The sequence below is a fragment of the Mytilus trossulus genome, unplaced genomic scaffold, assembly GCF_036588685.1.
Source record: "Mytilus trossulus isolate FHL-02 unplaced genomic scaffold, PNRI_Mtr1.1.1.hap1 h1tg000158l__unscaffolded, whole genome shotgun sequence".
Lineage (NCBI taxonomy): Eukaryota > Metazoa > Mollusca > Bivalvia > Mytilida > Mytilidae > Mytilus > Mytilus trossulus.
Genome location: NW_026963304.1, coordinates 2207104 through 2222805, shown reverse-complemented (window position 1 = coordinate 2222805; position 15702 = coordinate 2207104). Strand labels below are relative to the sequence as shown.

The 15702-nt window shown below is 31.4% G+C and overlaps 1 protein-coding gene across 1 annotated transcript in view; it reads left to right on the top strand.

The window, feature by feature from the left end:
• Positions 1 to 12075, top strand: part of LOC134700576 (mRNA-capping enzyme-like) — a 43546-nt gene extending 31471 nt beyond the window's left edge. Inside the window, exons 11-18 of the mRNA XM_063561952.1 lie at positions 1878 to 2013; positions 3213 to 3284; positions 4813 to 4977; positions 6150 to 6221; positions 6819 to 6919; positions 7950 to 8016; positions 10454 to 10577; positions 11806 to 12075. Coding sequence (XP_063418022.1) covers positions 1878 to 2013; positions 3213 to 3284; positions 4813 to 4977; positions 6150 to 6221; positions 6819 to 6919; positions 7950 to 8016; positions 10454 to 10577; positions 11806 to 11939 — 871 coding nt within the window. The 3' untranslated portion in view covers positions 11940 to 12075. The remainder of the gene's footprint in view (positions 1 to 1877; positions 2014 to 3212; positions 3285 to 4812; positions 4978 to 6149; positions 6222 to 6818; positions 6920 to 7949; positions 8017 to 10453; positions 10578 to 11805) is intronic.
• Positions 12076 to 15702: the final 3627 nt, after the last annotated feature.

Here is a 15702-nt window from a genome sequence, read left to right as displayed (position 1 = left end):
GTGCTTATTTTCAACCTTTTTCAGCTGGACCAAATTACTAATTTCCTTTAAAATTCTGGACCCAATTTGTTTTACAGTGTAATTCCCCCCCCTCCCCTACTTGCAATTTGAGGAATTAAACATGGAGAAATAAATTTGGAAGGGGTATAAAAATTAAAGGCAAGTAACCAGCTGTCAACACTAGGGACTATATTTGTAGGGTAGAAAGAGTTGACAAATCTCGGACCAGTAACTTATAGTTGCTTACCCTACAAGGTACAATGATTCCAAATTTTTGCTTTCCTGATTATTTCATTTTGTCCAATATTAGATGAACCAGATTATTCTTATGAATCATTATATTTTAAAAGATTTATGCCTTTGTATTAAAGAGATCTAGTTATAAGCTATCTTTTTTCTCAATAATTTTTTTTTTGCAACACATTTCTCTTATTAATAGTTAACTTAAACTTTTATAGCTGACTATGCAGTATGGACTTTGTTCATTGTTGAAGGCTGTACAGTGGCCTATAGTTGTTTATCTCTGTGTCATTTTGGTCTCTTATGGAGAGTTGTCTCATTGGCAATCATACCACATCTTCTTTTTTTATATTAACATTTTTGGGTTTGCATATTTTCAATAATTTTGGCTGTAGCATGTCTAAAGAGAATAATATGTCCAAATAATCATAATTGGTTCTGTTAATGTTATGATTGTGCTTGGACATAATTGGTTCTGTTAATGTTATGATTGTGCTTGGACATAATTGGTTCTGTTAATGTTATGATTGTGCTTGGACATAATTGGTTCTGTTAATGTTATGATTGTGCTTGTTGTCATACATGTCTATGTACAGTAGTTGTCGTTTGTTTATGTAATATATACGTGTTTCTCGTTTCTCGTTTTGTTTATATAGATTAGCCCGTTGGTTTTCCTGTTTGAATGGTTTTACACTAGTTATTTTGGGGCCCTTTATAGCTTGTTGTTCGGTGTGAGCCAAGGCTCCGTGTTGAAGGCCGTACTTTAACCTATAATGGTTTACTTTTTGAATTGTTGTTTGGATGGAGAGTTGTCTCATTGGCACTCACACCACATCTTCCTATATCTATGACTGTCATACGGTAAAAGCAGAAATTTTCTTTGAGGATTTAATTTTATTTATTTTGTTGAAAGAATATATTCAAGAAATTACAACCCCCACAAAAATTTAACCTACATATAAAATCACTTCCATAAATGGAAACCACGAAATTAAATCCACACAAAAATCAATGTTTCTATAGTAACAGTATATAGTATATATGTTGTTTTAAGGAATTAAACTTGGAAAACTTCCATTTTAAAGCAGATAAACTTATATTACATCCTTTCTATAGCAGATACACTTGAATTATTTTAGTTTTATAGCAGACAACTTAGACTACTTCCCTTTTATGGCAGATGCATTAGATAATTTCCCTTTTATGGCAGAAAAAAATTAGATTCATTACCTTTTATAGATGATAACCTCAGATTACTTCCCTTTTATGGCGGATAAACTTATGGGATTACCTCCCTTCTTGCAGATAAACTTAGATAACTTCCCTTTTATTGGAGATAACCTTAAGGGATTCCTTTCCTTATCTGATAACATTAGCTTACTTGGCGTTATGGCAGATACACTTAAATTGCTTCCCCTTTTGGCAGATAAACTCAGATTACTTCCCCTTATGGCAGATACACTTAAATTAATTCCACTTTTGGCAGATAAACTCAGATTACTTCCCCTTTTAGCAGATAAACTCAGATTACTTCTGTTATATATCTGATAACATTAGCTTTCTTGCTGTTTTGGCAAAGGAACTAAGATTACTTCCCCTTATGGCATATAAACTCAGATTACTTCCCTTTGTTTCAGATTCATGATGTTAATTGATGGTGCTAATGAGGTTTACATGGCAGACAGAGATAATGCAGTATTCCACGTGCCTCATCTACACTTCCCTTATCGTAAAGATCTAAGTAGAACGTTAAAGGATACGCTAGTGGATGGGGTATGTATAATCGTCAAAAATACTGTGTCCTAAATCTAAACTTCCCTTATTGTGAAAATTGCGCTCTGCATGTGACACCTGTCAGGTTTCTCATGCACAAACAGACCCATTAATAAGTCTAATTTAGTAGGTCACATTCGTAAAACATGTAAAAATATACATTAAACAGCAAAATTATTATTGATGCAAGATGTACTGAATAAAATTTTGGTGAGCTATTTAGACTGATCAAGTTTCTTGTACTTATTAGAACCTGCCACAATCTATACAACTGAAGGAAGAGATTGATTGATTTCATTGAGCTATATCTCTTCTGAAACCAAACAAAAAGAGTCAGAAATATTTGTGATATGACGTATAATGTAGTGTTTTAAACTTCTTAAATGTGTCTTTGAAAAAATCTGTTTTCACAGAAAAAGCCAATTTTTAAAAATAACCCAATTTGACCCGTGTCATGTATACTTTCACACATTGCTCAGTCAACGTACTGCCCTATGAAATTTAAAAATTCTTGTTTTAACACTTGCCCTATTGTACCACAATTTCACTGGCATCTTCTTGCATTGTTACTCATATTTGAATATTGATCATAGGACTGCAGACTATGGTCAGGTTTAAACTTAATTGAATGTAAAGAATGTATCAATTAAGCCTACAATTCACTTCTTTCTCCCTCAACAACACCTAGATCCTTATTGAAAATATTTCACTACACTCTTCACCCTCATGTAATATTTATAGAATAATTATAACTTATCGAAGAATTCAAATAGAGAAAAATATTCAACAGGTGACCGAACAACACATTAATTCACGAATGTGCATAGCGCATGAGTTTATTATCAGTGTTGTTCGGTCATGAGTTGAACATTTTTTTTTATATTTGAATTCTTTAATTAGTAATTCTTTTTATTACATTGACAAATGGCTTTTTTAAAAGAATTAATTAGAAACATGTAAGGGAATATATCTTTTTTCTACGCATTCTCAATTTGTTTTGATCTGTTATGTATGTCTTGACAACGCCTATTGTTGTAAGACGTCAGAGAGTGAAATAACCACATTATTTCACATGTGAAATTATCGGTTTTTTTTTTTAACTGTGAAATCAATGTAATTCATTGCAACCAATGTAATAATCAAATTTAAATGTCTATATTTGGCATCCAGTGATTCATGTGTTTGTGTATGTTTTATAGGAGATGATTTTAGACAAAGTTGATGGCATTGATGTACCTAGATATCTAATTTACGATATCATATATTTTATGGTAAGTCTTATATGTATGAAGCTGCTTTAATTGATATTTCTTATGGTGATATACTTTATCTTCTTGCATTGTTACTCATATTTACTATTTTGTAGGCAAGAAACTAGTCAAAAATAATCATGATTGATAACATTTAAAACAAGAGGTTCTCAAGAGCCTGATTCGCTCACCTGAAACGTTTTGCTTAAACCTTTCACAATTATTATTTTTGCTTTGAAATGCCATTTAAATGTTGATCATATTGATTATTTGTAGATTTAACTTTGCCAAACATTTCTGCTGTTTACAGTTTATCTTTATATTCAATAATATTCAAGATAATAACCAAAAACTGCAAAATTTCATTAAAATTACCAATTTAGTGGCAGCAACCCAACAATGGATTGTTAAATTCGTCTGAAAATTTCAGGGCTGATAGATCTTGACATAATGAACATTTTTACCCCATAACAAATTTGCTCTTAATGCTTTAGTTTTTGAGATATAAGCCAAAAACTGCATTTGACCCCTATGTTCTATTTTTAGCCACACCTGCCATGTTTGTTGATGGATCAGAACTTCGGATACAATTCAAAAAGTAGATACCCCAACGAACATTCATTTAAAGTTTGAGAGTATTTGGCCCAGTTGTTTCAGAGGAGAAGATTTTTTAATTTAAGCAAGTTTGATGAACAAATAGAGCAAATTTGTCTTTAAGGGCAATAACTCCTTAAGGGGTCAAATGACATTATTGGTCATGCTAACTTTTTTGTAGATCTTACTATGCTGATCATTTTCGCTGTTTACAGTTTATCTTTATCTATAATAATATTCAAGATAATGACCAAAAACTGCAAAATTTCCTTAAAGTTACCAATTAAGTGGCAGCAACCCAACAATGGGTTGTTTGATTCATCTGAAAATTTCAGGGCTGATAGATTATGAATATTTTCACTCCGTGTCAGATTTGCTCTAAATGCTTTCGTTTTTAAGATATATGCCAAAAACTGCATTTGACCTCTATGTTCTATTTTAAGTAATGGCGGCCATGTTTGTTGATCGATCAAAACTTCGGATACAATTTATAAACTAGATACCCTAAGGAACATTCAGTTAAAGTTTGGAAGTATTTGGCCAAGTAGTTTCAGAGGAGAAGATTCTTGAAATAGTTTACGACGACGACAGAAGACGACGGACGACGACGGACGCCAAGAGATGGCATAAGCTCACATGGCTATGCCAGGTGAGCTAATAACCTCCAGCTCGTATATCATTGATCTCTTTGAGGTCACAAAAGGTCTTATAAAATACTGATTAAAAGAAAAAAATAATATAGAATTGACAATAATAGTCAAAAGAACAAAGAATACAGAACAATGGGAAAAACAGAATAGTTGACAAAAAAACACCCCAAAGAATGGGGAAAAAAATAAAAACAATTGAAGGATTTTCACCTCATCTTGGATAATGATAAATTTATGATATGATGTTTTTTTTTAGTAATCCTCTCTATGATGGCTCCCATTACTGTTGTCTAGTTTATTTTTAGGGTCAAGAAGTTGGCAAGACTGATTTCCGAACGCGGTTAGTTTGCATAGAAAAAGAACTCATTGGACCCAGGCATGCAAAGATGAAGACTGGAGAGATAGATAAAGCAAAAGAACCATTTAGTGTTCGGTTAAAACCTTTCTGGGATGTCTCTGTTTGTCGGAAGGTAAGAAACACTGGCTATGAGAAGATGTGAGACAAAATTTATTTCAAAGCTGGTTTTAATAGTAAAAACTGAGACTTCCAAAAATTTTAAATAAATGGTAATCAACGTGTTTGTAATACAAACAATGTAATACAAACAATGTAAAAAAACCAATGTAATACAAACAATGTAAAAAAACAATGTGATACAAACAATGTAAAAAAAAACATGTAATACGAACAATGTAAAAAAAAACAATGTAAAAAAAACAATGTAATACAAACAATGTAATACAAATGTAATACAAACAATGTAATACAAATGTAATACAAACAATGTAAAAAAAACAATGTAAAAAAAACAATGTAATACAAACAATGTAAAAAAAACCAATGTAATACAAACAATGTAATACAAACAATGTAAAACAAACAATGTAATACAAACAATGTAAAAAAAACCAATGTAATACAAACAATGTAATACAAACAATGTAAAAAAAAACAATGTAATACAAACAATGTAATACAAACAATGTAAAACAAACAATGTAATACAAACAATGTAAAAAAAAACAATGTAATACAAACAATGTAATACAAACAATGTAAAAAAAAACAATGTAATACAAACAATGTAATACAAACAATGTAATACAAACAATGTAATACAAACAATGTAATACACACAATGTAATACAAACAATGTAATACAAACAATGTAAAAAAACAATGTAATACAAACAATGTAAAAAAAACAATGTAATACAAACAATGTAATACAAACAAATTGATCATTATGTATTTTTATATTGTTTTTGCATTGGTTTTTGTAATCTAATTGCTGTAGACACAATGCAATCAAGAAAAATTATTAGCTGTGATGATTGATAAAAGAAAACAAATATTTTCACTGATACCATATCTTCTTATATCTACTGATATGAAGACTGGTTTTGTTTTATATCCTGGCTCTAAAACAGGATGATATACTGGTTTACTTCACTTTGTTTAGGTTAAGAGATTTCAAAAAGAAAAAATAGATGAACAATACATCATAGATCTTTGTTTTATGTTCTTTTGATTTCAAGTTTTTCTTTATCTAATCATGGCAAATAAATTGGGTATTTTAATAAATCAAAAAAACTATGGAAAAGAACAAAGCAATGACATTAGCAATACTTTATATTGTAGGTTTTAGATGGAAGTTTTGCCAGTCAGGTTAGCCATGAGGTGGATGGATTAGTATTTCAGCCCGTTCCAGATGTAAGTATAAGTTGAAAAATTGATTAAATCAGCAGACAGTGTGCCAGACTTAAAATATAAAGGCTATTCTAAATCAGTAAATGTTTACTTTTGGATGTTAGTGAATATTAATTTTTACATGTTACATCAAGAATAATTATAAATGATGGAAAAGAAAGGATATCACTATGGCACAAGACCAAACCAATCACTGGCACCAGAATTCTCTAAGTAAACAAAACACATTATTGTTTTATTCATCCAAAATTACTGGACATCACAAAGGTTCCCAGAATTTTTTTACATCACAATAGAAAATATCTGATCGGCTAATAATTTCTTATTATATTTTTACCAAATAGCCTTTCTGCCTAGGGAGGTGTATGGAAGTGCTAATCAATTTTTTATTATATTTTTGCTATGTAGCTTTACTGTCCAGGGAGGTGTATGGATCGGCTAATAATTTCTTATTATACATTTATCATATAGCCTTACTTTCCAGGGAGGTGTATGGAATGAATCATTTCTTCCAATTATATTTTTACCATATAGCCCTACTTTCTAGGGAGATGTATGGAAGTGCTAATAATTTCTTCTTATTATATTTTTACCAACCAGCCTTACTGCCCAGGGAGGTGTATGGAAGTGCTGAAATGGAAACCTCCAGAACTTAATTCTATAGATTTTAAACTAAAAATAGCAAAGGAAAATAAACCAGGGTAAGTCTTATCTTGTCAGATCTCGAATAAAAATAAACAAACACATATTTTTGACAATCCAGGTAAGTTAATTTTGAAATCTGGTATAAACTTTAACCCAGTTTATTTCTCTAAAATTTGTTCTTTCAACTATAGACAACCGCTGATACATGCTAGTTCAGATTGTCTCCCCTTTTACAATCCTTGAATTTATTAGATTATTTTTTTTCATAATATATATTTATCATAACTGTTCCAATAGTTTCTGCTAAGAATAAAATACACATATTGATGGCTGACTGTTCTAAGTAGTTCATGTATAGTGATAGCTACCCTGTCTGCTCTGATGTGATGAGTTCAAACCCCTTTATTGGCAAGGATAAAGTTTTCCTATGTTAGGTCATCGTCCTTTTAACATTTAGACAAATAATGATGTATATTTCAACAACAAAAGCACCTAGTTGATTTTATTTAAATCTTTGTTCAAATTTGTTTAGATACATGTATGTTTTCATTTACAATATGATTTGAGAAGTATGCTACATATCAAAGGGAAATAATCCAAATTGTAAATGTTTCTACTGATGTGAAAATATAAACACACCCATTTGACTTAAAGCATCCACTGACTAAGAGTGTATACATTTAAAATCAAAGCTGATGACCGTAACTGCATTCACGGTCATCCCAAGATGTCAGATGAAAAATTAGGTCAGTATCTGTATTGTCTGTTACAGTGTTTGTATATCATTATCTTTACAAAGGAGACATTGATACGATGTAAATTTATAAAAGATTCACACGAAAATCAGATATCCACGAACATGCAAGTTTTCCTTAATCCACGAAAAATTGCTACCCACGAAAATAAATGAATCCTCAGTATTCAAACCCTGCTCTTGACATATATCATCTATTTTCTTGCCATAGGTCAAGGTTCTCTTAAGGTTTACAAATTCACTCCACTAAAGAAAACTGATTGTCATGTTTATGAAATTAAAAACTATTAATTTATACACATTACTTGATTGGGAAAAGGTTTTTATTGCAGAATGTTACCAGAGACAAAAGGATATCTTTATGTGTTAGGACAAGACAATCCTTTAGCTGAAATGAAAGTGAGTCTATTGAATAAGGGGCAGGGGAAAGGGATATTACAGAGGTATTTACATTTGTATGCAAATTTGTCTGCCATTACTTCATATCACAAAGATTCCAGTAAAAGTCATCATTAAAAACTGTTGCTTGACGTCAAAAGATCTTTTGGAGAAAACTCAAGCAACTATAAAAAAGTAAACACTTCCTGAGTATGTCCGTAAATGTGTTTAATCACATGCCAACAGGGGAGATAATATAATCCAGGAGAGTATGATCATAAATGTGTTTAATCCCCTGCCAACAGGGGAGATAATATAATCCAGGAGAGTATGATCATAAATGTGTTTAATCCCCTGCCAACAGGGGAGATAATATAATCAAGGAGAGTATGATCATAAATGTGTTTAATCCCCTGCCAACAGGGGAGATAATATAATCCAGGAGAGTATGATCATAAATGTGTTTAATCCCCTGCCAACAGGGGAGATAATATAATCCAGGAGAGTATGATCATAAATGTGTTTAATCCCCTGCCAACAGGGGAAATAATCTAATCCAGGATATTAATAGTCTGCAATTGAGAATATGCTCCTTTAAAGCCACTGAAAAGATACATGTACTACAATGTAACTATATATAAAAAAGAAGATGTGGTATGATTGCCAATGAGACAACTATCCACAAAAGACCAAAATGACACAAACATTAACAATTATAGGTATATCTACTTTTTTTGGAAAATTTTATTTCATATTGTTTGTATACTGAAAAGAAATTATTTTATATGTATTGTTTACATAATTAGAAATAAAGAATTATGCTCCAATTTGATTTGACTTTTCTTTAGAAAGGAGGGGGTCCTATACAAAAACAGTAACAATTGAAGATCTGCCATTAAGACCTTATTATTCAAATAATAAAAAAACATCAACATAAGACATATGAAATGTCAAGATCCTGACTTCTTTATAGGCACATGAATGGGGCAGGATTAAATTACTTTAGAGGTCTCAACCCTCCCCCTTTTTCTGCCCCTTCATAGTCAACAGGGGTATTAAGTATTACCCTTGACCATCTTTCTGTCCTTTCATTTGTCTATCTGTCCATCCCATTTTCCTATCCACACTCTTACTTTAGTTTTCCTTATACAAAATATGAACTCATACAAAATGCTAAGAACCAAAACTCGCAGATAGAGTTTGTATATCGGCAGTGAGCCACTAAACTTTCTAGAGTATAATGCCACTTTATAATTTAGAAAAAACACTAAATTGTTCATTTCAGCAATCAATGTTTTCCTCATCCAAATTATATAGAACTCTTACACATTACTGAGAACCAAAACTCAGACAAATGAGTCACTTACTGTTATACAGTTGTGCCTCTTTTTATGCCCTACCTACATTGGTAGAGGGGGCATTATGTTTTCTGGTCTGTGCATCTGTTCGTTTGTCTGTTCGTTTGTCAGTTCGTCCGTCCGTTAGTCCTGCTTCTGGCAGTCAGGGGTACTACTTATACAAGTGTATTTTATTTACTTGAAGAAGTAAAAAAAAATATACACATATAAGTAAATTTGTAGGATACTTATACAAGTGAATTTTATTTACTTGTATAGGTAAAAAAAAAATTGACTGAGTTATGTCCCTTCGGCATTCAGATTTTTTTACTTGTATAGGTAAAAAAATCAACCTACCTTCTTTTCTTGAATTTTGAATATTTCTTTGCTCTAATAGAATTTGAAATTGTGTACCCTTTGCAGATGTCTTTACTAATCATTTAAGTGTAATTTCATGGACAATGAAAGTCCCATTTGTCTGTTATCTTCTTAACACTGCTCATTTACAAGCCCCAAAGGAGCAATTTTTGAAGGCCTTGCGCAAATATACAAGATCTTTGCTCAATCAGTTTCTTTGATGAATTAATGAGATGAAACATTGAACTTTAATGAAAAAATTTGAACAAAGCTGGGAAAAATCATTAAAGGCATGATTTTACATCTCAAAACTTGAGGATTTTTGTTGGATTGTAAGAAAAACTTACTTATACAAGTAAATTTTTCAGAAAATTAAGGGGAGATTATTCAAACATTATTTATTTACTTATATGTGTATATTTTTTTTCACTTCTTCAAGTAAATAAAATACACTTGTACAAGTAGTACCCCTGACTGTCTGGTTAAAGTTTTTGGTCGAGGTAGTTTTTGATGAAGTTGAAGTCCAATCAATTGAAAACTTAGTACACATGTTTCTTATGATATGATCTTTCTAATTTTAATGTCAAATTAGAGTTTTTACCCAAATTTTATGGTCCACTGAACAAAGAAAATGCGAGTTGGGCATCCATGTACTTGGGACACATTCTTGTTAACTTGAAAAATTGCAAAGCTTGAGCTGTCCTCAGACACATTCTTTTATTTAATCTCAATCAGTGGATAAAAGCAACATACATCTATTTCAGTACACAAAAGATCTGAAAGAAATGGATGGAAAAATAATAGAATGTTCATTTGATGGACAGCATTGGAAATTCATGAGACAAAGAACGGACAAATCATTTCCTAATAGCATTAAAACTGCTCAAGGTAAGAGATCTATAGTGTATAGTGAGGAGAGTGTAAGCTAGAGAGATGATATGGAAATGCATGAGACAGACAACAGACAAATCATTTCCTAACAGCATTAAAACTGCTCAAGGTAAGAGATCTATAGTGTTTTATGTGAGGAGAGTGTGAGCTAGACAGATGATATGGAAATTCATCAGACAGAGAACAGACAAATCATTTGCTAATAGCATTAAAACTGCTCAAGGTAAGAGATCTATAGTGTATAGTGAGGAGAGTGTGAGCTAAAGAGATGATATGGAAATTCATGAGACAGAGAACTGACAAATCATTTCCTAACAGCATTAAAATTGCTCAAGGTAAGAGACTATTAATAAACCTGATTTTATATCAGGAGAGTTTAAGCTATAGAGCTGATATCGATGGACATGACATTGTTAAAAAGACAAATTGTTTATTTACTGTATTTAACTGTTGAATGTTGTATGTAGTGTTCATAACTTGGATTATATGTGTGTAAACTTGGATTATATGTGTGTATAGTATGAGCTTGAAAGCCAACAATAATGGAAAAATAAAGTATGAAGAATGAATTAAAAAAAAAAATCCTTATTGTTTTCAAGATATGACTTAGCATAGACATTTGCAGCATCTCATATAAAATAGAATAAGAAAATGTGCTATGATTGCCAATGAGACAACTCTCCATCCAAGTTACAATCTTAAAATCTGTAATAGGTCAAAGTACTGTCTTCAACTCAGAGCGTAGTTGGCTCACACCCAACAGCAAGCTATTAACTAAAGGGCCCCCAAAATAACTAGTGTAAAACCAATCAAACAGGAAAGCCAATGGTCTAATCTACTGGTATATAAAAAAAAATGAGAAACACTTATGAACCAAATAAACAGACAAAAACCACTGAACATCAGATTCCTGACTTAGGGCAGGTGCAAACAATTGCAGCAGGATTAAAAATTTCAATGGTACCAAACTAAAATAGGATAACATTACAACATAGAAAGGCACACTACAAAATATCAATTGGAATGGCTTAAATCAATCAAAAAACATAGTAACACACATTAACACACATTAAACGATCAAATTTGATCTGTGATACAATGGAAATACATAGTTAATAAAAATAAGGGATGAATAATTAAAGTAAATGTATATTAAAAGATATGAATAAGCATAGACAGTTACAGAATATCATATAAAAGTAAATTTTTTTCTATTTTGTTTTAGGTGTCTGGGGTAGTATACAATCACCAGTGACAAAAGACATTTTATTTCAAGTTGTTGAAGTGGAGAGATTTGTGCCTCCTCAAAAACAACCAAGTGACCTAATGCCACCCCCTGCTAAATTACCACGTAGATGATAGTTGTCATGTGATTTTTACCGTGTCTAAAATGTTACTCAAGTGATGATATACAATGTCAATCTGGCAAAATGCCAGCCGGCTGGACAGGATGTCGTCAAAATGCATAAATAAATGTTTACAATACACAAATTTATCAATTATTGAAGCCCATAGAGTTTTGAATAACTAGTACTGTGAATTGGTATCCAACAAATTACAGTGAATGTACAGTATATATTCAGGATTCAATTATCAGAGTTGAAATAGATGGTGTTAAAATTTTTTGAGTAATGATTTATTGCTAATCACTCTACAAAATATCTTTATTTTGTCCTTATTGGATAGGGAACATAACACTCACAGGTAAAAATATTTAGACATTTTGCCATAATGATTAAGATATGTTCCCTACAAACTAGAAAAATGGTAAATAAATTCATGAAATAAATATGATGAAATGGTCAAAACAAGGTGGTTGATGCTATGAATCTAGTGTGATTTGGATAATTTTTTTTAAAACTGTTTAGTTATCTAAAATTCAAACAGACCAAATTGTGTAAAAAAAATCTGGGTCCTTGGTAGTGAGATACTTCAAACAGCAATATATCAGTCAGGGGCATTACTTAAACAAGTAAGTTTTAAAATTACCTATATACGTAATGTGGAAAACGAGGCTATTTTAAAAATTACTTATATAAGTAACTTTTTTAAATATTATTTTTATAGGTGACGAATTATACAAATTTTACTAGTTTCTACAAATTTTTACAGTCATCTGGTTATTTTTCCCATGAAATATAAAATCTAATCCTTCTGAAACACTAATTGCTTTTCTGACGCACGTATCTTTGATATCGACGCTTCTTGGTCAAAGATTGGTCTCTTGGGACTATTAAAATATCGTTTCCCTTCAAAATCTTGAAGGTAGACAGATATAAATAGATAGAAACTTATGAATCAATTAAGACTTGAAGATATTTATAATTTGTAACTCAAAACAATTACATATGTTCCTTAAACAAGTGTTATTACTAATTCTTTCATAGATGCACAAAATAACTTTTTCAAGTAACATTTTTGTCATTATTTTTAAAGAAACCCTTTATGTCTATTCTCCTCTCAAATCTAACAAATTCTGAAATTTATGATATAAAATGATGTAAAAATTCATGAAAACTACATTTAGTCCCTCCTTCTATTGAAATTTAAAATAACTCTATTGATTAATTTTATATTTTTTAAAAACAAAAATTACCTATATAAGTAAGTAAAAAAAGTTACTTGTTTAAGTAACGCCCCTGACTGATATATAATCAACAACTTAGTCGACATGACTTTAATTGTCCATATCCCTTCAAGGAAAACTATAATCAATAAATAGAAACTGTTTCCTGGATAAATAATCATCAAGATAAGAGTTTCATAAAAGTCAACATAATTGAACTTCTTTAACATCTCCTTATAGGATGTATTTCCATTTTGTGTCATTATCACCAAAGTAGCCCTTACTTTTATTTTCTCTCACCCCATATGGAATTTACATATTGTATTAGGTCACGAACACACTGTATCTAATAATATCTTTGCCACAATATTAAAAACTGTATTGAAAGTGTCTACTATGGCACCTAATTTTAATGACACATTTTTAATCAGGTGAAGGATTCAAGCTCCTGAAAGCTTCTTGTTTGTATGCTATTAAATTATGTTTTCTACTTTTGCACTTAAAATTCAGGATGTTAATGTTGACGTTATTTACTCAGTTTGATTTCCCCCCCCTGAATGTTTATGTGGTAGTTTTTGTCGAGCCTGCGACTTTAGTTGCAGAAAGCTCGACATAAGGATAGTGATCCGGTGGCGGCGGTGTTAGCTAACTTCTTAAAAGCTTTATATTTTAGAAGGTAGAAGACCTGGATGCTTCATACTTTGTATATGGAGGCCTCATATTACGAAGTTTCTGTCAGTCACATGTCCAATGTCCTTGACCTCATTTTCATGGTTCAGTGACAACATGAAAAAAAAGTTAAATTTTTTTGTAATGTTAAGTTCTCTCTTATTATAAGTAGTAGGATAACTATATTTGGTATGTGCGTACCTTGCAAGGTCCTCATGGCAGTTAGACAGTTTTCACTTAACCTCGACCTCATTTCATGAATCAGTGAACAAGGTTAAGTTTTGGTGGTCAAGTCCATATCTCAGATACTATAAGCAATAGGTCTAGTATATTCAGTGTATGGAAGGACTGTAAGGTGTACATGTCCAACTGGCAGGTGTCATCTGACCTTGACCTTATTTTCATGGTTCAGTGGTTATAGTTAAGTTTTTATGTTTGGGTCTGTTTTGCTTATACTGAATGCAATTGGTCTACTATATTTGGTGTATGGAATGATTGTAAGGTGTACATGTCTAGCTGGTAGGTGTCATCTGACCTTGACCTCATTTTCATGGTTCAGTGGTCAAAGTTTAGTTTTTGAGTTTTGGTCTATTTTTCTAATACAATAAGCAATAGGCCAACTATATTTGGTGTATGTAAATATTTTATGATCTATATGTCAGTTGTGCAGATTTTATTTGACCTTGACTTCATTCTCACAGTTCATTGCTCAGTGTTAAGTTTTTGTGTTTTTGTCTGTTTTTCTATAGGTCAACTATATTTTTTGTATTTTGAAGTGTTTTAATCTGTTTGGATATCTCCCTGAATGTTATTAAGAGGAAGTTAATTAATCAGTTTGATTATCTCACCCTGAATTTTTGTGTTGAAATATTTCATATGTATGATTATCTTCACCTGAATGTAAATGTTAATTATGAAGTACTTTTATTAATGTGGGTATATACTAATCCCTATATTGAAGGTTTATATTAATGTTAGTATACTAACATAAGTTTGGTTAAATTTCCCTATTTTTTTTTTATGTTTTAGTGACTTGATCTGTTTGGTTATAACTCCCCCCCCCCCCCCCCCCCCCACACACACACACACAATGAATGTTTTTTTTTATATTAAAGACAATGTGTGTATGCTTCTCAACAAGTCTACACAAGAGACAAATATCACAGAAATTAACAACTGTAGGTCATCATACGGGTCTTCAACTTATATTGTTATATTTATCATTTATCAACTGTACGTCCGAGCTGATATTCCTGTTCATTGTTGCATCACTGAAGTTTAAAGGGGGGGGGTCTTTCATTTCTATATTCCTTAGTTTTAGACAATTTTCTCTATAATTTTCTATTCTGTCCATTTTGCAAAGGGGTCAGTATCAGTGACTACTGTTGAGGCGACTAGTACAAACAAAAAACAATAACATAGAGTCAAATACTCGTCACAGTAACTAAGTTTCCTCAAAAATGTTTTATAATATGGAAGACGACGAAACAGAATATTTTTTTACAGCTCTTTGATGATTATATTTTTTTTCATCTGATCTGAAACGAAACAAAAATACTGTATTGAAAACTCAAACCTTTGCTTGATATGACCAATACTTTTAGATAAGAAAAAAAATGCGTGATACAATCCTTTAAATAGACCGGCAACAATAGACCCCAATTGAAGAAAATAGCTCGGCCATGGCATTGTGCAAAAAAAAAAAAATTATGATCCGTTCTGATATTTTATTAACAAATTACATATTGATATATCACTATAATGTACATTTTTAAGTGGAATTGATGACTTAGGCTATAAGTGTGACCTATATTGGAGACATACTAGGTGCATACAAATAAGCCTAACCACAAGTCAGTCTCCCCGGAAGTCTAACTTCTTGTTTAC